Below are 27,166 nucleotides of genomic sequence, written 5' to 3'. Positions count from 1 at the left end.
TAAAAGACTCCTGCAAAAGGCAGGTCTTCTTCCTGCCCGACTGTGAAGTGAGGCAAATAAGCTGCTGTGAGTGAAGGAAGGACCTTGGTCTTCTCTCACCTAGGGCCAAGGCTTTGAACCATGCCCTACTCTTCTGTCCTTGTGTCTATTCTTATTCTGTGCCTTAATTGAAAAAGAAGTATTGGAGATAGACAAGCTGCATCCACGTGTGCCAATCTGGTCAACAGGAAGCTATGTAAAGCATGGCTTAGTCCTGGGTGAGAGAAATTTAAGGGCCTTCTTCCTCCCAGAAGTCCATAGTAGCTTGTTCTCTTCACTTTAATAACACAACCAGGCAAAAAAAAAGCTTTATTTCCCCTCTCTATTTCCCTTCCTACCTGCGGTTTTTTATACACACCGATGACTCAGCAGCCAATCAAAAAGGCACAGACTAGAAAGAGTCATAGAATCTATATCTCTTCTTGCTCCAAAGTCCACATAAGTGATTGCATCAGGACCACCACTCTGTGCTTGCTAATAAGGACTGAGATTTCAGTGGCTAAGAAGTAATATTTAAAACTGTCTCTTCTACTCTAGACAGCTACCCAGCCTGCCTACCTCTGATCCTGGCTTTGAATGTGTTCCAAAGAAAACTTCTGTCCTTTAAAATCCCCTACTTGACTATGGTAGAACATTGTACTGGGGTTTTCTTTTTTGGAGTGGGGGAAGAAAGGGTAGATGAGAATTGGTAAGAAGGACTTGGGGGTGGGAGAGCCTCAGCAATCCAAGACTGGGATTCTTGGAATCTGCAAGCTGCATCTGAAGCTGCATCTGAGACTATAAAAAGATATTGAAAGAGCTACAAAGTTCATTTCTTTGTAGTTGTCTTTGAAGAGTCAAATGAATCTTTTGGATTTTTTAAAGTCTTAAAGACTACTGAAAAGTCAGGAGGAAAATGCTTTAAGTTATTTGGCATTTCATGATAAACTACCCATTCATCAGTGTGCCTAGATTGATATTCTGAAAATGTATTAATTGCAGCATTGAGGGTAGATGTTACATTTTTATACATGCCTGACTTATTGGTACCTGCATGTTTCAGTACTTGTTCTGAATCTAATTTTTTTCTCCTCTGTAGGAGAGTATGATAGCTTTTGAGTTGAAAATCATGAAGGGAAATATTATTACTTTGGAGTACTACAAAGTTGAAAAAGCATATTTTAGGATGTAGTATTTTAGTGGTCTTCTTGCATCTAGTAGTAATGACAGAGATATTATAATACTGAATTTACAAATTGTTATGATAATTTTGAGGCAGTTAGTTAACTCAATGGATAAAGCACCAGGCCTGGAATCAGGAAGTCCTGAGGTTAAATCTTGCCTCAGACACTAATTAGCTGTGTGACTATGGGCAAGTTGCTTAACCTCTCTTGTCCTCAATTTCCTCATCTGTAAAATGGGGATAATAATTATACTTATTTTTCAGGTTTGTTGTGAGGACCAAACAAGGTAATAATTGTAAAGCACTAACACAGTGCTTGGTACATAGTAAGTACTATATGTGTTAGTTATCATTATTATCATTAGATGCTTCTTAACATGTTATCTAGACACTTTTTATATATTTTTTTACCACCATCACCAGACCCTGCTATGTGCTAATAGGAATGCATTACCTCCCAGAAATATTAAATCAGATAAATTGTAAAGGCCAATAACCAAATGAAGGAAAAACAGAATTCAAGTGAATGCTATGAATATTTTTTCTCTTGCTATGTAGTCTTCTACTTTATATGTATTCATGATACTTTAATAAAATACAGAATATTGAAGCCAAGCAGGACCCTAAAGATCATTCATGCAAATTTGAATTTGTGCTTGAATATGTGCTGCATTTCCATTAAATTGTGTTCTATTTTCCAAAATAGATATTTTCCAAAATCTATATTTTTATGTTAAAAACATTTTACAAAAGAAATTTCATTAATCAAGCAAATATGTGTCATTTTGAAAATGAAAAAATAAAGGCAAAAAGTATTGATATGATAGAAGGCCTTTAAAGGAAATATTAAACCTTTTTTAAAAATCTCTACTTACTAGATTTCACTTCAAACAAAACATAAATGGTTGGTAACATGCTGATACTTTACATAACTAATTTTGATTATTTTAATGATATAATAATTACATTTCCTTAGATTTAAGTTCAATAGCATTGAAACTTATTATAAAGGCACATATTATTTATGTTCATTAATAGTAGATAAGTGACAAAGGCATTGACAAAATTATTGGAAAATAAAAATGTTTTAGACTCAAAGAAAGTTATCTGATGTCATGATTGCAAAATGATTTATTTAGTATTTTTCAGAGTAGTTTTGTTAATGATGTCAAAATTAGGATAAATAATCACTAATCGTTTTTTAAGCACTTACTGTATGCCAGGCACAATGCTATGCACTGGGGATACAAAGAGGCAAAAGACAGTTCCTGACTTAAAGAAATTCACAGTCTAATGAGAGAGAAAACAAACATTCTAATAGGCTGTGTACAGATAAATAGGAAATAATATACTGAGAATATTTATCATTTATACTATTTTTAAATAGTACAAGGATTTTAGAAATACCAGAAGAAATGGGAAACATTGAACAGAAATTGAAAATATATTTAATTTGTACAGATTTATGGTAATTGAATCTTAATAAATAAGGAATATTTTTTGAAGAAAATTACATTAAGATACATTTAAATGATTAATGAGTTTGGACCACTGTCCCTTAGCTAACTGTTCTGGGATCTGGGAGACCCACCAATTTTTCTAGGCTATTAGAGTTCCATTTCATAGTACTCTAATCTACTAAATTGTACATTGGAAGAATTAATGTGATCCTTTAATGTTTAACTTAGTCTAGAAAAGTATCTCACTGATCAGTAACATCAAACTAAGTACTCACTGACATAAAAATAAAGTTATAATATTTGAATACTTATGGAACTAAGACTAATGAGGATGAAGTAATTCCATATATATACACATATATATGTATATCTCCCATGTATATATAAAATTAGCTCCTGTGACTTTAGAGATAAGGATGAGTACAGGTGCAAATACAGTACATTTTCGAATAAACAGAAGTAGGATCCAAGTCTAGTTTAGATCTAGTCACTAGATAATGGTGAAATGCCAGATTTGTCTGATATGAGTCAGGATATAGGCAGAGTTACAGGAAAAGAGATCAGGTAAAGTATGGTCAAAGCAGATTACAGGGAGAGTCACAGTATGGTTCATGATAAAGATGTGAAGGAAACAGAAATGGAAGACTGATTGTACAAGGTGAACATATTGTTTTAACAGCTTTTTCTTGGGTGGTGGGACAAGCCTACTCTGATATTGATATACTGCCCTGTTCTTAAAGGAACCAAAATTCCTTTAGAGCCTCAAAATCTGCTAGGCTTATAACAGCTCCTTTACCATGGGTATCCTGTGAACAGAAAAATATTTTTAGGACAGATGATAGGCTCCCTAGAGTACTTAGTTATAACTAGTAAATGATAGAACCAGGATTTGCACCCAGGAACTCTGTCACCAAATCTAGTACTCTTTCTTATAGATCATATTTCTTCTTCCTTTCCCTTCTAATCCCACACAAAGTCCCTTTTCCCTGGCAAAGTGGCTTACTGACATCTTTTCATGGAAGGTCTGAACCAACCTCAGGGTACATAGCTAGCAGGCTTCTAGATCTATTTCTTGGATCCATAACCCTTCAAGTCTAGAAGTTATCAAAACCTTCTCTTTTGCTACTGAAGTACAAAAAGGTTCATATTTCATATTTGAATTATGTTGCCTCTTGGCCTCCTTTGGGGAGAAAAATCTTAATTATAGGGCATAGAAGATAAGGTCAACCTAGTCAAGGAGGAGTCAGTATTTTGAGGCATTATCAGCAAGTGGGTATCCCCAGAGGATAGAAAACTGTTGCCCACACTTCCTCAAAAGAAGGGTAGTATTAACTAGTATACATTTCCAAACTCTTTCCCTGTTTTGCATTTGGAGTTTTTCCCCCCACTAGATGGACCCTCTGACTGTCTCCAATGCCCCAGTGGCTCTTGATTCAGAAAGCTAGACACTTCCAAGACTTGGTTCTAAAAGCCTTGTAGAACCTAGAATTTCCAAGAGAACTCCCCCCCCCCCACAAAAAAAAAAATCTTTGAGCAGCCCCATGTGTTTATTACTATTCGGATCAAGTTTCTTGGAAATATTCTTGGACTTCCATGAATATTAGCTAGAGAGTACCACTTGGCCACTTTGAATCTTGAAAAAGGATCTGAAACCTTTATCTAAGACATTACATAATCTATACTAAGCCATCAATTGATAATTGCATTCTTAGAACACCCTGGGACTTGCTGTAGTTATTCTTCATGGTGAGAACCTGTCTAAAATGTCTTGAATCCTTGGTTTCTGAAAACATGGAGGACCTTTATTAGATCAACCATAATAATTGTAAAATTTTAGGGTTATCAAAAAGAAATTCAAAGAAAAATATGTGGGGGGCATGATAGGACAACAGTTAAGGGGAAAGATTGTAGATTATCAAAAGCAAGGAACAGTAAACTATGCAAAATTAGGAAATAGAGAAAGAAGCTGTTATTTGAGGCTGTTAAATTTCAATAGAATAAATCATTAACATGCAAAATGTTCTCGAAATTAGTAATTTAGCTGATATATTCTGTCTTTGAACTCTGAACAAAGTTAAAAATCTTTAAGAAGCATTCAGCTCAAAAGATACTTTTATTCTCTAATAAGGGAGTTCTCTATTAAAGTGTACTTTGAACTCATATATAAAAAAGGTGCTTCCTCAAGTTCAAGCAGAGGTTTGCATTTCTTATGCATATGTGCAGGATGTTCCAAAAATCTCAGTGCAGTTTTAAACTTTAATAGCTTCAATATTTTTTAAAAGTCTACTACTTTTTTTCTTTGAATACTTAACTATTTTATAACCATACATATGTATTAATATTTCCAGAGAAAGAAGGCCCAGAGAAGAAGAAAACCAAAAAGGAGTCTGGAAATAAGAAATCAACACCTGTTAGCATTCTTTTTGGTTACCCGTTATCTGAACGCAAACAGATGGCCCTTGTGATGCAAATGACAGCAAGAGACAACAGTCCAGGTGATGACTTTAAATTCCTATAAATTATTCTTTTGGCTTTCCTCAGTAACACTTAATCCAAAGTTTACACATTAAAATAAAAACTTTAAACGTATGAACCTTTTCCTGCAATTGCTTTTAGCATTTTGAAATTCGTGTGTATATTTATTTATATTATTTTTTAATTTTGTACTTATGTTTTTATATTTTTTAAAAGTAAACAACTTCTAAGGATTCTAAGAGGTTTTACTTTTATATTAATGTACTATCAGTAGTAGTAGAATCAGAAAATTTCATTGATTTTCTTTCAATGGTACATGAAAGTTCTGTGTAACTTTTCCTACAAATACCTCAATTTTTAAAAAGTTCTCATAAAATCATTTCTAAATTTGAACATTTCCATCCTTCAGTTCATTGGTTTCTACTAATGCTATCTTAAGAAATAAACATAATTCATTTTTTCTATAAATTCCTTAATAATACACTATACCAATATTTTTTGTACTTTAAACCTTGCAATCAAATCATCATATGCCATTCTTAGGAGTCCTGTTTACTGTTATTTCTAACAGTATGAGTATACTTACAAATTAATCATCATTCAATAAAATCAGATGACAGCTTAATTTTATGTCAGCACTTCCGTGGATGCACTGTGAATATGTCCTTCCAGTGGTAGAGATTATACAATCCACGCATGCCCGTTCTTCCTGTGTAATTTTTGTCTGGGTTCTTTCATAAACTCTTCCACAGACAGTTCGCTCTATGCTCGAGACCTTCCCCTCAGTCTTCTTATGTTTTCTGAGAAACAGCATAGCTTGGGCAATAATGATCTGAACATGGGGTTGGAAAGACCTGGGTTACAATACTGTCTCAAGCACTTTCTAGATATGCAGCCATAAGCCAGTCACCCTCTTGAAGCCCCTGCTTTCCCATCTGTAATTGGGGACAATAACAGCTATCATACCTTATTCACAATGTTATTGTGTGGCTTAAATGAGATATTGTATATATAAGTTTATTGAAAGCTTTAAAGCATTGTATGAATGTCCAAGAAGCAGTGTGATATCATGGACAGCGACCTGGATTTGGTACCCAGCAGACTGTAATTCAAGTTCTTCCACTGACACATTCCAGCTTTGTGACCCAGGAGGAGATGTCACGCAGGCAGTTCAAGATAGGACTGGAGAGCAGAAGAAAGATTGGGACTAGATATGAATACTTAGGAGTCATCTATATGGAGATGAAATTGAATGCTTGGAAACTGATGTAACAGTGTAAAGATGTAAAGAAAGAGGAAGAGAGGACATCCAAGACAGAGCCCTGGAGTATACCCAGACATAAAGAAAAGGATATAGCTCAGGGCTGCCCAAAATGTGGCCGCAGTGCAATTTATGCAATCTGCCTACAAGCATAGAAATTTATGCAAATGCTTTAGTAAATTAAGCCAAGCTACTGCAGAGCTCTCACTAAAATATATTGTCTATTGTTTCAATAAAAACCTGAAGAGGCTGCAAAGGAAATCTACATATGAAGATGTCCACAAGTAAGTAGTAGTATAAAAATCCAGGGAGAAAAAAGTATTGAGAAGGAGGGGATGGTCAACAGTGTGAGCTGCTACAAAGAGGTCAAGAAGGATAAAGACTGAGGAAAGGCCAGGGATTTAGCAATTTGAGCATCATTGATAGATTGCTTCAGAGTCATGTCACAGTTAACCCTGGTTGCCTTTGTCATCCAGATAAATGCACAAGATAACATTGTGGAAAACACCATGCTAAAAAGCATGGGAGCAAGCAGACAACCTTGCTTCACTCCATTGGTGACTGGAAAAGTACAAGAGCATTGTCTGTTATCCAGAACCCAGGCAAGCATCCTGTCATGAAATTGACATAGAATACTGATGAACTTCTCTGGGCAACCAAATGTTGACATAATTTTCCACAAGCCCTCACTACTGACAGTATTAAAGACCTTGGTCAGATGGACGGACATTGTGTACAGACCTCTGTTCTTATTCTGGCATTTCTCTTAGAGTTGTTGGGCAATAAACAGCATGTTATCTATCGCTCAACCCTTTCTGAAGCCACACAGGTTCTTGGGTAGATAGATGACCATCTTCCAGGTGAAGGATCAGCCTATTAAGAAGGAATCTGACAAGAATCTTGCCAGCATTGACTAAGAGAGAGACCCCCTTGTGATTGTGACAGGACAATTTATTTCCTTTCCCTTTATAGAGATGGATAGTGGAGGCATCCTTGAACTCCTAGGGGATAACTTCCTCTTGCTATGTAACTTAGAAAATTTCATTCAGCTTTTGTATGAGCACCAAACCCCCACCTTCTAAATCTCAGCTGGTATAGAATCAGCACCAGGCACTTTGTCATGTGAGGGGAGCCTAATGGCATTCAAAACAACTTCTTCAGTTGGAAATTTGACTAGAGAGGAATTAACTTTAACCTGAGATATATGGTCAGTGGCTTTTGAATTGGGTCAGCTACCACATCGATGATAAGTTATTGAATTTGAAAAGGCTACAAGCCAAGACCAAAGTAGAGAGAGAGTTGGTGCATGATTTTTTGTTCTCATATGATTATTCACTCAGTACAACCTAGAAAGCTAAGATACAGCAAAATGTGGATCAATTTTGTTCTGCTTGTGCTAATTTTGGCCTAACAACACCAAAAAAACACAGGTTCTCCATCAGCCAGCATCACACCATCCATATGTGGAATCATCAGTTACAACAAATGGAGAATTATTGAATGCTGTGCATAAGTTCACCTACCTTGGCAGTATATTTCCAGAGATGTACACATAGATGATGAGGTTGATGCATGCGTTGCCATAGCCAACTCATTGTTTAGGAGGCCCTGAAGGAAAGTGTGGGAGAGAAGAGTTATTAGACTGCCTACCAAACTGAAGGTCTATTGACCTCATCGTTGTATGCTTATGAAACCAGGACAGTATACCAGCGCCATGCCAGGAAACTCAATCACTTCCATTTTAATTGTCTTAAGAAGATTCTAAAGTCTAAGATAAATAATACTGAGGCTATGAACCTGGGAGACTAGAAGAATGGTGGTGCTTTAGAGAGAAATACGGAAGTTTGGGAGGAAATGAAGAACAAAACAAAAAATAGAGAAGTTTGGATGAGGAGAGAGTTTGAAAGAAAGATCATTTCAATTTTGGATATGTTGAGTTCAAGATAATCTCTGGGACATCCAGTTTGAAATGTCCAGCAGACCAGACTGAGTTTAGGAAAGAGAATGAAGTTGGATATATAGATCTGGAAGTTGTCTGCAGACATAATCGTTAAACCATCTAATGAGCTGATGAGATTACTAAGAAAGAATAAAGAGAAAGAAGAAAAGAAATTCTGGAATAGATATTTGAGAAGTATCCTTAGTAGCTGTGATGTAGATAATGAGCTAGCAAAGAAGATTAAAGAGGTCAGACAGGTAGGAAACAAACCCAGAGAGGAAAGTATCTCCAGGAGGAAAGGATGGTCAACAGTGTCAAATGTAGCAGAGAAGTCAAGAAGTTGGCATGTGTTCAATACACTGCAGTTATCTTCATTGTGGTGTTTTTGTTTATTTTTATCATGAGCATTACAAGGCAAGATAACAATGTGGCCCATGAAATTGGTAAATCATAAAAGTAAATTTAATAGGAATGAAGTAATATCTTAGCTGTGGTTCAAAAAGATGAAGTGAAAATGAGGCAGAAGTTAAGTTAACTTGCTCACATAGCCAGTAAGTGTCTGAAGCTGGATTTGAACTCAGCTCTCCTTGACTCCAGGCCCAGTGCTCTACCCATTGTGCCACCTAGCTTCCTACAAGTATAAGATAACAGCAGAGTATCTAGACAGTTTCTCTGAAAAAAAACCAAGCTCAATATGAATCATCATCGTGATATGACAACCAAGAAAGATAATATGGTTTTTACATTTAGAAAAGCATAACTCCCAGCAGTAGAGAGATGAGCCTACTCTACTTTGTCCCAGATTGCAGACCTTTTAAGTTCTGGACACCACAAACAATGATAAGCTGGCAAACAACCAAAATGAAAAGGTCCTAGAAATCTTTATCACATGAGGATGAATTGAAAAAAATGAGCGTGGAAGGAAGGAGCCAAGATGCCAGAGTAGCAGGAAAAAGTAAAGCTGAACTCTTTTATAAAATTCCACAAAAATGCATTCAACTGAGTTCTGAGTGGGAAATCCCAGAATAAGCATTGTGAGTCATTTTTCTTGCACAGTTTAGCAAAAGGAGATAGGGAGGTCTGCAGGCATTAGGGACAGGGCCAGTAATAACCAGGCAAAATATTCCAATACAGGGAATGAAAGAGGGCTGAAGTTTTATATCACGGCAAGAAGAGGTTCCAGACTCTCAGACAGGCTTGCTCTTATGCAAGAGAGAGGAATAGCTCTAGCAGTCACTACCCAGTTCCAAATAACCCAAATTCTGGGCATACTTAGGAGGGGCCCTCAACCGAGAGGTAGTATTGCAGATTGAAGGAGTAATCACAGGTCCTAGACTGGGTACTAAATGGAGAAGTGCCCAAGCAAGCAGCAGCTGTCCAGCTTTGATTCTAAGAGTGAAGCCAAATCTCAGATCCAGCCCTTAGCCCAGCAAGAAGCCTGTGGTGAAATAACCAGGATGTGAAATCCAGACCAAAGGAGAGCCTGTAGGGCTGTCACTCTAAACCAGCAGAGCTTTCCAACTGGCTGATAGCGGCTGAGCCTAGCAGCAGTGTACTGGAATTCCAATCAAGGATGATTGCATAGATGTATTTCTCAGACCCAAACTCCAGTCAGGGAATTGCAGAGTTTAAACCAGGAGGGCAATGGTCAGACTTTCCACTGAACCAGACCACTTTGGTAGCACTGAAAACTTGCAGTTCCCTTTGCAGGGGATCAGCTTGCATATTCCTATCTCTAGTTCCTAAAGTAACACAACATTCAGTACCGTCAGAAAGTAGCACTAGGACCCAACAGGACAGAAGCTCAGTGTGAACACTTTTCTCCACAAGTACACAGAGCTTATCCCTAACATTATTAGATATGTTGTAGAGGAGAGTCTTTTTTTAGGTATGGAATTAGATGTTCTCTGCATTCCTTTCTAAGGCTGAGATTCTGTAATTATATTTTAAAAATGTGAATTGCAAAAAGAATATATAATTGCAAGAGTATACATATTTTCAAGTAAAAGTTATGGTTATATATATTCTATATCAAAGGTTAGCAAACTATGTCCTGAGGGTCAAATCCAGCACTACCACAGTCTGTGACCTAAGAATGATTTTTAAATAGAATAAAATTTAATTTTATTACCTTGCTGGATGGCCTGCAGAAATAGGTGGCAGGCTAGATTTGGCCCACTAACCATAGTTTGCTAATTTCCTATTCCATATCATTAGCAATTTACATATTCTTAGTGTATATTCATTCTTGGGTCAGATTTAAGAGTTAAATTGTAAACTTTTCCACACACAAAAAAAAGGCAGCTGAGATAACTAGTGGTCTAGATGTCTGCTTTACCAGACGTATAAAATATTTGAAATTAATGTACACCAATATTGGGGGCATTTTCGATGAGAACATTGGAAGCAAAAAAGGTAGATTTTTCACAAGTGCTGGTCCTGGAGTTAGGAAGACACATCTCCCTATGGTTAAATCCAGCCTCAGACACGTACTAACTGTGTGACCCTGGACAACTCACTTAACCGGGTTTACCTCAGTTTCACCTTCTGTAAAATGAGCTGGAGAAGGAAATGGCAGCCCACTCCACTATCTCTGCCAAAAAGAACCCTGATGGGTCACCAAGAGTTGGAGATGACTGGAAATAACTGAACAACAAATTTTTTACATCACAGAATTGACTGAAAATTGTACAGATTACAAGATCATACTGTGCTTATTTTTTGCTTGCTCTAAAAAAGCTTTTGATACAGTAGAACAAAACTACCTAAAATGCTTCCTCCAACAAAATGATCCTATTCATATCAAAATAATACAACAGAGATCAAACAACAATTGAACAGAGATTACCTTCTTCAGACATCTGATCCTTAATATCAAATGAGTCACAAAATGGAAACATTCTTGCTATTTGCCCCTATTATGGAGGAGGTCCAGAACAGCATCCAAGTTGAAGAGGGATTTTCTATAAATAGTAATTCCCTCCAGTTGTGTTTATGAATAGCCTTGTATCAGTTGCATCAACCCCCCCCCCAGAATAATGGAGAATCTTCTGGATAATACCCATAATCACTCAAAAAGCTTGGCCTGACATCCACACAAGAAAAATTAAATGGATGAAGAATGCCTTTTTTGTTAGGCTGTAACATACAGTGGAATGGACAACCTATAGAATTTGTCCATCTATGTATGTATGTGTATGTTACACTTGTGTATGTATAGGCGAAGCACTGCAAATGGACAATGAGCTAGTCTCCCAGTTGAATAGGAGGAGAGTGGGCTAGGTTTAGCCTTTGGAAATTGCAGACAGCTTCTATGTAAACATGTTTTAATACGAATATTCTTCCAGTATTGTAAGACAGTGAATCATGAAGTGTACTATAGTTTCCACAGAATTGAAATTGAGATCACCAATATTAAGGATCAATGAAAAGGCATAAGAGTATGAACAGGTAGTAGTACATTACAGTTATGAAGGAGATGATGGTTTACTTAGAAAATCCTAGGGAATCAGCAAAGATACAAATTGAGACAATAGCTTCAGCAAAGTGGCAGGCTAGATTCAATTTTAAAGTGCTTCTTAAATAACAACTTAAATTGAAGGAATAATCAACGCTCATGGCTAAGCATACCAATATAAAAATGGCAATACTACCAAAGTTAAAGGTTTAACACTATATCAAACTATAAAATGGATACTTCATAGTACATGATATATAATAAAATTCATTTGGTGAAATAAAACATGTAGACCATCAAGGAAACTAGAGGTAGGGAGAAAGGGAAATAGCACCTTCAGACCTCAAACTATATAGTGCAGTAGTGTTTAAAAGTAGAAAAGATCAATGAAATAGACTAGACAATAAACCTAAAAACCTAAATTACTTATGAAAGAATTTCCTCTATATCCATAACTGCTGGGAAACCTGGAAAGCAATCTGGCAGAAATTAAGCTTAGAACAACATCTTATGCCATATTGCACAATAAATTCAAAATGGTTATGTGACCTTATATTAAAGATCATACCATAAAAATTATAGTTATTAAGGAGAAGCAATATGAAGGGTTCCGTAAGGGAAATATTTGAATATAAAAAGAACAATAACATGATGACGAAGACATAGCTGATGAACAGTCCTCACACTTCATTGGTATCCTGTTAATATCAAACATCCTCTTGTAAGGCCAGTCAGTAAGTGAAAGATCTTTCCCACCCATTGAATAGGCCTCTGGTGTGGCCAACGCAGGGAGGCCTGATTAGAGGCAGGCCCATACCCTTTCACTAACTAGGTGTGAAACCCCAGGCCCGCACCCTTCTGCTAGTTAAACTGATGTGGGCATGAAGCCCTCAGGGCCCTAAGGGGAGTTGTTAAGACCAGAGCCAATGGTATGTGCACTGAGTTCTAGTCAACAGATGCCAGGTAGGACTATAAAAAGAGAGCCCAGAACTGAAAGCAGCAGAACAGGGAGCAGCAGAACTGAGGGTGGCAGGATTCAGAACCAGACATTAAGAGGACATTGAGGCAGCAGACACTGAAGGAGAGCCAGCATCGAGAAAGATTGCAGAGTGGAGAGTACAGAGCAAGAGAGAGTTGTGAAGATCCAGGAACTCGGAATCAACAGAGCTACAGTAGAGAGTGCTGAGCAGAAAGTTAGGATTCCTGAGTGATTGTTTACAGGAAGGCCCTGGGTGTGTGTGTGGGGGGGAGGTTGCAGGATGGCTTGGCTCCTTGCTATAATTTGTTAATAATTTCCTTGTTGCTTCATTGAGGTGGGCTTACTGGTTTTGGAATATAATTGCTACGGTATGGAATTGGAATTAACTGGTCCTGGGATTGGATTCTCCCATGCCTAAATAAATGTTATACTTGCTCTGCCTTCTGCTTAGAGAATTTCTTATACTTTGCGATTCCAAACCATACAGGCATGTTCATGGTCATCCTCAAGGTCATGAGTCTTGCCTTACTGACATACCCCTGAAGGAATTTTAATATCTAATAGGTTGGATAGGATACTCTATAAACTAGAATGGTGGGAGAACCTGGGCAAAGAACAAAGGGCTGGCAAGCATGGATGGGTTGCAATCCATACAGTTGATGGGAATACCTATAATCATGAGATCATAGATCTATTCAAGCATTTCAGTAAAAAGCTTTAAAAATATCTAATTTCCTGTTCACAGATAAACTTGCAGGCTTAAGTTCTATTTCTATTTTGCTTAAAGTTATTTCAGTTTCTTTGCATTTGGCATGATAAGTATTATATGATATTTGTGTAAGTTAGCAAATTTATGAATAGCAGGAATATTGTTCAGTTTTATTTCTTGACAGCATTTTTTCTATACCTATTAAAACACACAAAGAGATTTGCTTTAAAGAGGTACATAGCAAACAGTTTTCTTCATAGATATTTTGATTATTCTTCTAAAGAGTTCTTTAAACGTGTTTAAATCCTTAGCTCTACTAAATGTCTACTCCAATGTCTCATCATGTTGTGACACAGAGTGCAACTCCTTTGTGTCTTCTCTTCCTGTGCAGTTTATATACCTTTTTCTCATGAACCTATCGCAAAAGATGCACACAACCTCATTATGGTCTTCCCTTCTATTTGTATATTGCCTCAGGGTTATGAATATATCAGTTAGTTTGTCCATTTGTCGTTGTCTTTTCATTCTCCTTTCGCGACCAGTCTAACTCCTTTTATGGTTATACAAATCCTCAATAATTCATTTTATGCCATCATGGTAACATACTGCAAACTCCTTATGGCTGATACACAGCTACATCAGCTGGTATATACGTTTCTTAAAGGAGAATCTTAATACTCTTGTTGAAGGTACAAGGCCAGAAGGAGCTAATAGCTTTATTAACTCCTCTTATTATGCTTGGTAATTTGATGTAATATCTTTAAGTTTTATACCTCAGTTATTTTATAGTATTTATTTTGTAGTATTTGTACTGTTTATTTTGTAGCATTTCTTTAAATCAGATCAGATGGAATTTGATAGCCCTAAGGTAAAATCTTTTAGGGTATAGTTAAACCAACTTTTAAAGAAGTTAAGTCTGAAGTGTGAATTATGAATCAGTACTCACCGTTCTCATTATAGAATAACAAAATTATGCACACATTGTTCACTCCTATCAGGGTTTCACTGACGTTTGTCGAATTCTTCTAATATCCCAAAGCAAAACAAATCTCAATGAAGTTCCAGTTTTGAAAAGTTTTGACTTTCTTTTCACTTACAGATTCCACCCCAAATCATCCTTCACAGACAACCCCAGCAGCACAAAAGAAGACTCCCAGTTCCTCTTCTCGACAAAAGGACAAAGTTAATAAAAGAAATGAGCGTGGAGAGACACCTTTGCATATGGCAGCTATTCGAGGAGATGTGAAACAAGTCAAAGAGTTAATAAGTTTAGGGGCAAATGTGAACGTGAAAGATTTTGCAGGTAGGTTGGCAATTCAAAATTAATATAGCTGTACCTGAGTAAATACTAACAGTTTCTATCTATACTGCCGTATGTGCCAACAGTTACTTGTTTTCTTAATTTTTAATTTTAAAAAATCCATTGCAAAGACTTCTGGATAAGGTGTCTGTCTGAACAGAGACAGGAAGGCAATTATTTCAGCAAAAATCTAAACATAGCAGCAAAACAAATAGTGATCAAGACATCCAGTGAGAAACTGTAATACAGGGGCAGGTAGGTGGTGAAGTGGATAGAGTACCAGCCCTAAAGTCAGGAGGAGCGGTGTCCTGACACACTAACTGTGTGACCCTAGGTAAGTCACTTAACCCTGATTGCCTTGCAAAAAAAAAAAAAAAAAAGAAACCATAGTATTTGATTTCACCTCTTTTCCCCCTGAACTGCAAAAAAAAAAATGGCAGCCAGAAACCCACAGAAAGGGGCCCTTCAAAAAAAAAGCCAACACTAATACAGGCAAAGATATCTTGGCACAAAAATAAAAATTTTAAAAAATCTTTGCACAAACAGATATCTGATCGTACAGGAGCCTATGTTCAGAGGCAGTGAGAACTCTCACAAGAAAGCCCCAAAGTGGTCAAAAAATCCCACAGTGTGGCCCTCGGAAACAAAGAAGCCCAGTAGCAACTGCATACCCAAAAGCATAGAAAGAAGTAGAGCTTGGCTCTTACACAAAGCCCCAATTCAGGAACTAACGGTGCTAAGATGAATAAATAGAAGACAACAATTGTTATAAAAATTATGGATCTAGTAATTCTCAAAAATGTAACCTAGATGAATAGTATTTTTCTATAACTACAAGCAGAGATAGATTCAAAGGGAAAAAAATGAATTTTTCCCAAGGACTGTACATGAATACTTGGAAGAAATAAAGCAAGAGATAAAAAATGAAGTAAAATATTCTGTTGTAAAGAATTGGAAGGAGAGTGGTAAATCTTACTGAACTAATGGATTCACAGAAAAATTGGATAAACCAAAAAGAAGTCAGTAACTAAAAAAAGCTACAAGAAAATGTAAGGTATATGCTATTAGACACAGCTGATCTGGAAAATAGATTAAGAAGATATTATTTCAAGAAAAAAATTTGCATACATCTATTAGAACTTGAAACAAAGTAAACATAGAAAGAATCTACCTAGTGCCTCTAGAAACCCCAAAGGGAAAAGTTTTAAGCCATTTGAGAGAAAGAGTTTAAATAACAAGGAACCATAGTCAGGAACAAATAAGACCTACAAAAAACAGGAGATTGTGGAATACAATATTCCAGTAGGCAAATTTATAGGCTTACAACCAATAATAAATTACCATGCAAAGATGAGTATAATCTGACAAGAAAAAAAATCAGTCTATAAGAGATTTGAGGACTGTTAAGCATTCCTGATTAAAGACCAGAACTGGGAAGAAACTTTGAAGTGAAAACGTAGGTGACTAAAGAGACCTAGAAAGTTAAGAACTTGAAACTAAGGGAGTACTCATCAGCTGGTCAATGGCTGAACAAGTTATGGTATGTGAAGGTAATGAAGTTTTATTGCAATGTAAGAAATGATGAAAGATGATTTTAGAAAAAACTGGGAAGACTTGTATGAACTGCTATAGAATCAGAACAATTTAGATAACATCACAATGTTTTAAAGCAAAATGATGTTGAAATACATAAGAACTCTAGGCAGAGCAACAGTTATAACTCCATGGAACCTGTGATGAATGAATGTTACCTTCTGACAGAGATGATGCATAAAGATACAGAATGACCACTTTGTAGTTGGTTTTGTTTTTTTGTTTGATTATGCTTGTTTGTTAAAGGTTTTCTTTTTTAATAGAGGGAATTTTGGGGAGAGACAGAGGAACTAGTAGTAGTGATGCCTCCCAAGAAAAAGCTGGGCACTGAAAAAAATGTTTAATGCATAGAAGAGAACAGAAGGAAGCACAGACAAAGTTGGACAGCTTTGAAAGGAAGATATTGAAGTGATTACATATTTATTTTAAAGCAAGCTATATAGAATAGAGACATTCACAGTTTCATATGCAATCCTTTTTACATTGTACTTTGTATGTAGAAATGTTCATTTTGGGGGGGTTAAGTTCAAAATAACTAATTTTTAAAAGTATTTTTATAGAATGAAAATGTATCAAAACAAAAATATAGAAACATAGAACCTACAAAATGTACAGTACCCTAGAAGTTAAGTGGGATAGGAGCACCCAAAAATTTTCGCTGGTTAGCCCATGAGTGGTCAGAAATCCATATATTTGTGGATTTGGGGGGGGGATTTTTTTTTTACAATTATAATTACTAATTACCAAAACAGCTAACAGATATATTATGGTAGTCAAGCTTGCATAAATGGTAAGAGGGAGGTGGGTAAGTCCAATTCACGTGTTTTATTTAATTCAAGTTTGAAAAAAGTCTTCATAAAATCCTCAGGGCTATATGTCAATGTCAGGTGGACTATACTGGACCTAATTGCTAAATACTGGATATTCAGAATCTAGTCCAACCCTCTGATTTTAAAATTACGGAAACTGATAAGCAGAGAAGGGAGGTAACCTACACACAGCCAATTTGTGGCAAATGTATAATTAGAATGTAAAATTGCTGACTTTCAGGATTTTCCACTTCTATCCTCCCATCCCTTTCCAGACATTTCTTGCCTCTCAGATCATTTAATTCCAGAGCTGGCCAGAATAGAACCATGACTTTAAGAGATCCTGAAGGAAGAAGAAGAGACTGTGGAGCCCTAAGCTACTTAGGAATATATAGTTTCTCCTTACCCTAGCCTCTGCTCTGTCACCCTTGGGAGGATGAAACTGTCTTTCATTCTGCAAAAAATTCCCTGCCTCTGCTGTCTTGCCTTATTCCTCACTTGCCACCTGCCTCAACCATTGTCTTCCCTAGAACTTAAAATAGAATTACAGAAACAAGGCATTCCATACCTGGAAGAGTCTTTAGTTTAATCTCCTCATTTCACAGGTGAAAAAATTTTTACATATCTAAAAGGACCAATTTAGTGATTTACTTTGCATCATGCATCCAGTTAAGGGGCAGAACCAAGACTAGAACTTAGGTCTCCTAATCCTAGCCTGATACTTTCCCATCATATCATGGTGTTACAAATCCCTTTCCAGGCTCCATAATTTGTTCTTTTGAACTAAGGAGTTGGAACCCCAGGAATTGGGCAGAACAGTGCACAGGGTTAGTTGCCATGCTAGGTAGGATCAAAAGCGATCATGGAGGGGGTAGGAAAGACAAGAAAGGACAAGGGTTTGCCCCAGATGGGCATTGAGAAAAACTAATTCCGGGTGTCATCTCCCTTGGCTTAGATTTTGCCTATTGCTCTTTGTTAGGAAAGAGTAGTAGAAGAGGAACACTTCTCTACCTAGGATGCAAATAGGCACTTGTATATGTGCACTTTCATGTTCCTACAGCAAACCTCAAATGAACACACTACATACATAGCATTCCATAATCTATCCAGGTCTTCTTAAACTTTTCTCACTTGAAACCCTTTTAGCACTTCTTAAACTGTAGGTCGCAACCCTATATGGGACAGTTCCATTAAATAAGTAATTATTATACTCCTGTGTGCCAAGTACTGTGTTAGGCACTGGAGATAAAAGACAAAACTGAAACAGTTCCTGTGCTCAAGAAACTTACATTTTACTAGGAAGAATTCAAATATATATACATACATATGTACATGTGTTTATATATGTATATTTATATATATACATGCACATACACACACATATTTGCATGTGCCTGTGTATACAGAGTCTTGGACCTCTAGGATAAAAGACAAATTCCTCCATTGCTTTGTATTTTAAATTCTTCAAAATATGACTGTAGTCATATTTATTGCATATCTTCACAAACTTTATATTCCAGCCAAACTGACCTACTTACTGTTCCCAACATACATCATACCATCTTCTTCCTCATTAGATTGTGAGTTTCTTGAGAACAGGGACTGTCATTGGTCTTTCTTTGTATCCCCAGCACATGGCACATAGTAGGCTCTTAATAAATGTTTATTGATTGACTGACCTGTCTTTTGCACAGACTTATCCCTGTACCTAGAATTCCCTTCTCCTTACCTCTATTAGAATTCCTAGCTTCCTTCAAGACTCGGTCCAAGCGCCCTTTCTGTAAGAGGCCTGCCCTGATCCTCCCAAATGGCTAATATCCTTGCCATTCCTAAACTCCTCTCCTCACCAGAGATAGCTTGTGTGTGTGTTTATATATGTGTGTATGTATTTTTTTTCACTTCTCTATGTAAGATAAATAAGCTCCTGCCCCTGTCATAAAATGTGAACACCTTGATGTTAAAAAAAAAATATTTTATTTGAAATTGTTCACATGAATTAGTGGTGTGTATTTTGGTTTCTCATATACGCAGCAATTTTTAAAGAGTTATGAAACCTGTCTATTCTGTTTAAGAGAGAATCAACTCTATTTTCAAAGAAAGGTATTTTTCATTTAAAATGATAATTTAAGGTAATGACAGACAAAATAGGTTCAGGTAGACCTTTTTTAATAACTAGGATAAAACTTATTTGTAGCAGGATTCTTTGCATTTTAAATTACTTGGATTAGGGGAAGGTGGGAGTTTAAGTAGGTTTGGTAATCCTCCTGACATTTCACTTATACATGGTAACTTCTTAACAAAGCCTTCACATAGAGCAAGATAAATATCAGCCCTGCCTAAATCTAAATTAATTTTTTTTGACTGCACCTATGATATAAAGAACTCCCAGTGAGGAAATTGAGTGCAGTGATGGAGATTGGCTAGGCTCAGAGAAGGGCCTAGGGCTCCCTTAGGACTTCAACGTCTTTCCCTGGTCATACCTTGTCCATTGGGATTTGAAACCAGGTTCTCCTAGCTTCAGGCTACCTTTTTATCCACTATGTAACACTACCCCTCAATGTAAAAAATTAACTTGGTTCATTGTCATTTCTTCCAAGCAGAACTGGTCTTGCTTAAAAGAAATATGTGTTCCAAAGACAGCTCAAGCTAAATATATAATAAAATTTAAATGAAAGAGATTTTAACCTACCTTTCTGCTTCATTTCACTCTTCTTGCAAGTATCCTCTCAGTTTATTTACTTTAAGCTGGTTATTTTTTTTCTCTTGCACTGTTTACAATGGTCAAGGATTTTGTTTTTGATTAATTGGCATTTCATAGTTAAAAAAAAAAGAAAAACCTTTTAGCCTACGAAATAAACAGACTATGATAATTTAAATGACTATTTCTAAAGTTTTACATGAAATAATGTTTACATGTGATAGTGTTTTCAATTAGCTTTTTCTATGTCACCTTTTTCTTGGTTATGCTGATTAAGAAAACACAGAAAAAAGTAGGTACATGCAGTATGGGGTATGTGTATGTGTATACACTTGTATACACATATACTATAACATACACACATATATACATAGATGTATGATATATGTGTGCAGGCATCAAGGTAGTATGGTATATAGAGTGCAGAATTTCAAGTCAGGAAGACCTGAACTTAAATCTCATCTCAAACACTTAAAAACTATAAGTAAGTCTTTTAACTTCAATGAGCTTCAGTTTCCTGTAAAAATGGAGATAATAAGAGCACCTGCCTCACAGGGTTATAATAATATATGCATAGTGTTTTGCAAATGTTAAAGCATCATATGTTATTATATGCTTGTGTTCATCAATTTTGTATTAGTTTCATACATAGCGGCTTAATGTTAATTTAATATTCAAACTTTAGGTTGGACACCACTACATGAAGCCTGTAATGTTGGATACTATGATGTTGCTAAGATCCTCATAGCAGCTGGAGCAGATGTTAACACACAAGGATTAGATGATGATACACCACTCCATGATTCAGCTAGTAGTGGGCACAGAGATGTAAGTATAATAGACAGTAGTTAACCCAAAATTCCAAGAATTATATTTAGCTCAGAAAATCATTCTTGCTACTCCTATATTGGTTGCTTTATTCCTCTTCATGTACTTTTTTAAATAGGCATATCCTCTTTCTAAAGTAATTATTCAGTCTGACAATTTACAATTTTTCTGTATTTTTGTTTTAGTGTTTTCAGAGCCCTAGTAATACCATAAAATAATTAAGGCCCATTTGCGTTGGTGATTGGATTTTCATAAGTATCATAAATACCATAAATTCTAGACTTCCAAAGAATTTAATGCCCAGATCCTAAAGCTCTATCTAGTAGATAAGATTCCTACGTAAAAGAGAAAGTAAAAGTGTATGTCATTCCCCATTTTCTAGAGAGATTTTCCTCTTTGAAAAGTGACATAGAAAACCCTCAAAATACTTGTGTGTCTAAAATTTAAGAAAGGATTTCTTTTTTTTTTTAGTACTTCATGTATATTTAATAGCAAAATACTGAATATGGTATTATGAGTTACTCTTCATTGTATGTATACATATTTAGTATGGTAAATTTTCACTATGATCTTAAAGATAGGTGATAATATAATATTCTATAATAAATGTGAAACAGTGCAGTGTTCAAAACAGTCTACATATTGGAACCCAGGCCTTCTGACTCCAGAACCAATATATACTTACTGTTTCTAGGGCACTATATTATTCCATTGCATCATGACTTATGATAACTTATTCTCCTCTTCTCCAGTTGTTGGACATAGAGGTTGTTTCCAGTTTTGTTGCAGGGTGGGAAGTGGAGATGGGGCTGTGTTCTATTATAAGTAGAACAGGTATGCATATTTTTGTGCTATTAAGTCCTTCCTCTCCCACTCCCCTTTTATAATGCTTTTGGGTTTTTAATAGTTTATTATTTTATTTTTTAAGAAACAAGTGTTTTTTTTATGATACTGTCCTTTCTTCATTTCCCTTCCACCCTACCTCCCATTGAACAAATTTAAAAAATAAAAAATAAACGAAACTAAAAAAACCAAATCTCTCAATCCATACCTAAATAGGTATGGCAAAACAGATTCTTCCATCAGTCGTGTCTGAAAATGTATGTCTCATTCTACATTTCAAATTTGTCACCTCTCTGGTGGGGCAAGTGGTGTGTTTTTGTGTTTTATCTTCCCTCTTGGACTCCCAGTTTATCATTGTATTGATAGAGTGCTAACATCTTTCAAAGTTACTTTATCATGTTGTTATCATTGCATAACTCTGCTTTTCATCAGTTCATAAAGTTCTTCCCAGTTTTTTCCGAAATTGTCCATTTCATCATTTCTTATGACATAATACTATTCTGTCATGCCACCATTTGCTTAGCCATCACTCAATAGGACATCATCTTAGTTTCCAGTTTTTTACTAACATGAAAAGACTTGCTCTAAATAAATATTTTTGTATACATAGATCCTTTTCTTCTTTCTTTGGCTTCTTTGGGCTATAGGTCTAGCAGTAGCGTAGCTGGGTCAAAGATTATGCAAAATTTGGTAAATTTTTAGGAATAGTTCCAAATTGCTTTTCAGAATGACTGGACCAATTCACAGCTCTACCAACAATGTTCTAAATTTACCTGTTTTCCCATAGTCCCTCCAGTATTTATCATTCTCCTCTTTAATTATTTTTGCCAATCTCATAAACGTGAGGTAGAATCTCAGAGTTACTTTAATTTTCGTTTCTTTCTCTGAGTTATAAGTTATTTGGAGCATTTTCTCACATAATTGTTGATAGCTGGAATTTTTTCCTTTGAAAATTCATTTATCCTTTGACCATTTTTCTATTGAGGAATAGTCTTAGAAACTTCTATTATTTCCTTTTATGTCTTGGAAATGATAACTTTATCAGAGAAACTTTGTGGAAATAATTTTTCCCGTTTACCTTCAAGTGTTTCTTATGTTAAATTTATTTGTGCAAAAACTTAAATTTGTAGCGATCAAAATGTTCCATGTTATCTTGTGTGATCCTATCACTAGATTAGTCATGAATTCTTCCCTTCTCTATAAATCCAAAAGGTTATTTCTTCCTTACTCCTTTAATTTGTTTATGATGTAAACTTTTATGTCTAGGTCATGTCAATTTGGAACTTACTTTGATGTGTCTGTGTGTGAAGTACTGATCTAGCTTTAATTTCTGCCAGACTGGCATCAAGTTTTCCCAATAGTTTTTGTCAGATAGTAAGAATTTCTCCCCAAAGCTATCACCTTTAGGGTTTTTTTTCCAAAATTTATCTCACTTTATTCTTTTTTAAAATTTATTTATTTATTTTTAGTTTTCAGCATTCAGTTCCACAAGCTTTTGAGTTTTAAATTTTCTGTGCCTCTCTCCCCTCCCCCCTCTCCAAGATGGCATGCAACCTGATACAGGTTCTCCATACACATTCAAATTAAACATTTTCATATTAGTCATGTTGTAAAGAAGAATTGGAACCAATCAGATGAGCCACATCTTTAGGTTTATCAAACTCTATGATACTTTGTTAACTTTTGTATGTAGTATAACAGATCAGCTCCACTGATCAGCCTTTTTTTTAACCAGTACCAAATTATTTAATGATTATTGACTTGAAATATAGTTTGAAATCTCGTACTTTTGAAACCCCATCCTTCCCACTTTTTTCTCTTAAGATTATTGAACTTTTATGCCTCCATGTGAATTTCATTATTCTTTTTTCTAGCTCTATATAACATATTCTTTTGGGAGTGTGAGTGGTATAGCATTGAACAAGTAATTTAGTTTAGATAATCATTTAGATTGTAATTTTTATCGTATTGATTTAACCTGCCTTTGAGAAATTAATGTTTGTCCAATTATTTAGGTCTGTTTTTATTTCTGCAAAGAGTGTTTTATAGTTATATTCATGTAGTCTTCTTGCTGGATTTTGTTGGTCATATATATTTAATTTCTTTAAAAACAAATTCTGGTAATATTGACATATATTTCTAAACTAGAGAATTAAAATTCTTTAGAATAGGGCAGCATTCAGTAATCAAAACAATCTGGCACTGGCTAATAAATAGAATGGTCAGTCATTGGCATAGATTGGTACACAATACATAATAGTAAGTGACCATAGTAATCTAGTGTTTGATAAGCCCAAAGATCCAAACTTTGGAGGTAAAAAGCTACCATTTGACAAAAATTTATGGGAAAACCAGGAAGTAGTTTGGAAGAAACTGGGCATAGATCAACATCTCACATCATATACCAAGATGAGGTAAAAATAGATACATTATTTAGACATCAAGAGTATTATAGGGGAGCATGGAAAAATATACCTAGCAGATCTATGGATAAAGGAAGAGTCTATGACCAAACAAGATAGAGAGGATCACAGAAAGTAAAATGGATAATTTTGATTATGTAAAATTAAAAAACTTTTGCACAGAAAAAACTAAGGCAGCCAGATGGAAAACAGAAAACTGGGGGGAAATATTTTACATCAGGTTTCTCTGATAAAGGCCTCATTTCTCAGATATCTGGGGAACTGAGCCAAATTAATAAAAATAAAAGCCATTTCCCAGTTAATAAATGGTCAAAGGATATGAACAAGCAGTTTTCAAAAGAAGAAATCAATGGTCACATGAAAAAATACACTAAATAACTACTGATTAGAAAAATGCAAATTAAAACAACTCTGAAGTACCATTTCACGTGTATTGGATTTGCTAACATCACAGAAAAGGAAAATGACAAATGCTAGAGAGGATATGGACAATTTGGGACACTAGTCATTACACCATGGTAACATTCACGCAGAGGTTTTGTTCAGCACTTCATTTCCTGAGAAGTCTCTTCTCTCAGAGATATATCAGTAGGCAATTACCAAGTAGAATAGTCCTAACTACGTAAGTGAAGACAGTGAACAATGTGCTGGAAAATATGGTTCAGGAGTCAGGGATGAGAGAGGCCAATGACCTTTTGACTACACAGAAATTAAAATCCCGTACATAACAAACTTCCTTCAGGAAAAGAGTTAGAAGATGCTATGTATACATTCTCCCCAAATGGAATTGAGTGTATTTTAATATCCAGAAAATTACATGTTACCATACAGTATGAAGATAATGTCTCTATGCAGTTAGATCACTGACTTGTTAGAGGAAACGCACAGAGACAGGAGATCAATCATTATGTGTAAGGAAGAACAAATAGGCCAGTATACATAGACTACAGAGTACATGGAAAGTAGTATTATGTAAGAAGACTGGAAAGGTAGAAAGGCACTGGGTATTTTAAAAAGTTTAAATGCCAAATAGAGGAGTTCATATTTTGTCCTAGAGCTAATAGGGGGACATTGGCGTTTAAGTATGGGAGCGACATGATCAGACCTATGCTTCAGGAAAATCTGTTTGGCAATTGTTTGGAGCAACGATGTCAGACTCAAATAGAAATGAGTATCTGCTTACCTTATATTGACTTAGAAAACCACATGCTTTTTCTATTTTCATTTTGTTAAAAAGATTTCCTAATTACATTTTAATCTAGTTCTGGCCTCACTTGGAAAAAACTCCAGTTCTGCAGGGAGTTTGATACCTCTGTTGTGGAGGATGGCATGGAATAGGGAGAGACTTGAGATAAGAAGTCCAGTCAGAAGGCTCATGCAATAATTGAGGCAAGCAATGGTAAGGGGCCAGCTAAGTGTCTCAGTGGATAGAGTGCTGGGTCCAAAGTCAGAAAGACTTAACTTTCTGCATTGGAATCTGGCCTCTGACACTGACTAGCTGTGTGACCCTCAGCAAGTTACTTAACCCTGTTTGCCTCAGTTTCCTCATCTGTAAAATGAGCTAGAGAAAGAAATGGCAAAAGCACTCTGATATCTTTGCCAAGAAAATCCCAAATGGAGTCATGAAGAGTCAGACATGACTAAACAACTGAAAAAGTGATAAAAGCATGAACTTAGGAGAGGAGGTGTGCAAGTAGAAGGGAACATATAAAAGAGCTATCATAGAGAAAGAACTTAAAATATTTGGCAATTGATTGGATACAGGTGGTAAACAAGAAGAAGAGTCCAGGAGAACACCAAGATTCCAAACCTAAGTGATGAAAAGCGTAGTAGTGGTTCCCTTCACAGCTATGGGGAAATTTGGAAGAAGGGTGATTGGGAGGAGAAGGATAATGAGTTTTAATGTGGACCTGTTGAGTTTGAGGTGCCTATACTGTAAGATATCTGTATCCCATTGGCTGTTGGTAATGCAGGACTGGACCTCAGGAGAGAGGCTAAGATGGGAAACCTTAGAGTCATCTTCATAGATATAATAATTAAACCCATGGAAGCTGATGTGATCACCAATGTGATCACCAAGTATAGAGGGATTTCATACTACATGGAGGTGGAACACTTGTAGGTGATGCCAAGATCAAAGGTATTACCATCTCTTTGTGGAAGTAAGCTGAAGTGGAGGAATAGATCATGGGATTTGAGAAGACTATAGAAATGTGAAGTTAGGGTACTTAAGGGATTATCAACATATATGTTTAAGTCTCCTAGTATAAGAGCAAGATTTGGGGTGGAAAAGACTGAGCCAAGCCCTGAATTCATTGATAAAGGAGGGAGAATCTCCAGGGGTTCTGTAGGTAATAGTTGCCAGAGTCGGAATTGGTTGATAAGAATGGGCTGCATGATCCTCAAAGGAGGAGAGGTTGTGGAGTGATGGTAAGAAAAGGAGAGTCTAGAAGTAGCAATGGGGAACAAGAAATATTCTGACACCTCTAACATGATGCACGAATCACAGGTATGAGTTGAAGTGCAGCCAGGCCTGAAAAGGGTGTCCAGATATTCAGTGTCATCTGGAGGGAGCCGGGACTCAGAGAGTGCCATAAGATGGAAGAAGCAAGAGATGAAATGGAATAAAATGACAGAAAGCTTGTTATTTATGAAACAGATTACTAGAGGGTGCAGTGAAAAGGACAAGCAGACCTGGAGTGTCAGAGGGGTAAAGTTGAGGTGAATGGAAATGAGAGATTGTTCTTCTGTAGCTGGGTATCCACAGGAATGAGGAAAAAAAAAAGGAAGTGGGAGTATGCTAGCTACTGAATCCAGGTAAGATAACAGTGAAGTCTGCTGATAGAGATAAAGAATTGGAATTTCTAGATTGACCCTCTTGGTGTCAGTAAGACTTTAGCTGCCCAACCTGTTGTGTTGTTATGTCCCAGGAGGCATCTGAAAGCCTACCTTGTGATAGGCATGAGTAGGAGGCTACAGTGTCCTGAAACTGTCTAGGGCAAGCCTGGTGGTAGAATGTCTCCCAGGGGTGCAAAAATCTAGTGAAACAGGTAGGAAGTACAGTGTATTCAATCAGAAACATTAAGGAGAGGGGTGGCAGAAGTTGGTATTGGCTAAACTCTGTCTGCTTCTAGCAGAACCTTGGCTCATTGTGGCCCTCAGAGCATCAGGAAGCTTAGCATAGTAGCAGA

General features: G+C 36.2%; 1 protein-coding gene across 1 annotated transcript in view; it reads left to right on the top strand.

Moving 5' to 3' along the window:
* Positions 1-27,166, top strand: part of ANKRD12 (ankyrin repeat domain 12) — a 207,261-nt gene that overhangs the window by 122,855 nt on the left and 57,240 nt on the right. The window contains exons 6-8 of the mRNA XM_036735930.1: positions 5,010-5,156; positions 14,581-14,784; positions 20,567-20,709. Coding sequence (XP_036591825.1) covers positions 5,010-5,156; positions 14,581-14,784; positions 20,567-20,709 — 494 coding nt within the window. The remainder of the gene's footprint in view (positions 1-5,009; positions 5,157-14,580; positions 14,785-20,566; positions 20,710-27,166) is intronic.

The sequence above is a fragment of the Trichosurus vulpecula genome, chromosome 1 (genome assembly GCF_011100635.1).
Source record: "Trichosurus vulpecula isolate mTriVul1 chromosome 1, mTriVul1.pri, whole genome shotgun sequence".
NCBI classification, from domain to species: Eukaryota; Metazoa; Chordata; class Mammalia; order Diprotodontia; family Phalangeridae; genus Trichosurus; species Trichosurus vulpecula.
The sequence above is the reverse complement of the archived record's forward strand: the minus strand, read 5'-3'. Positions and strand labels throughout refer to the sequence as shown.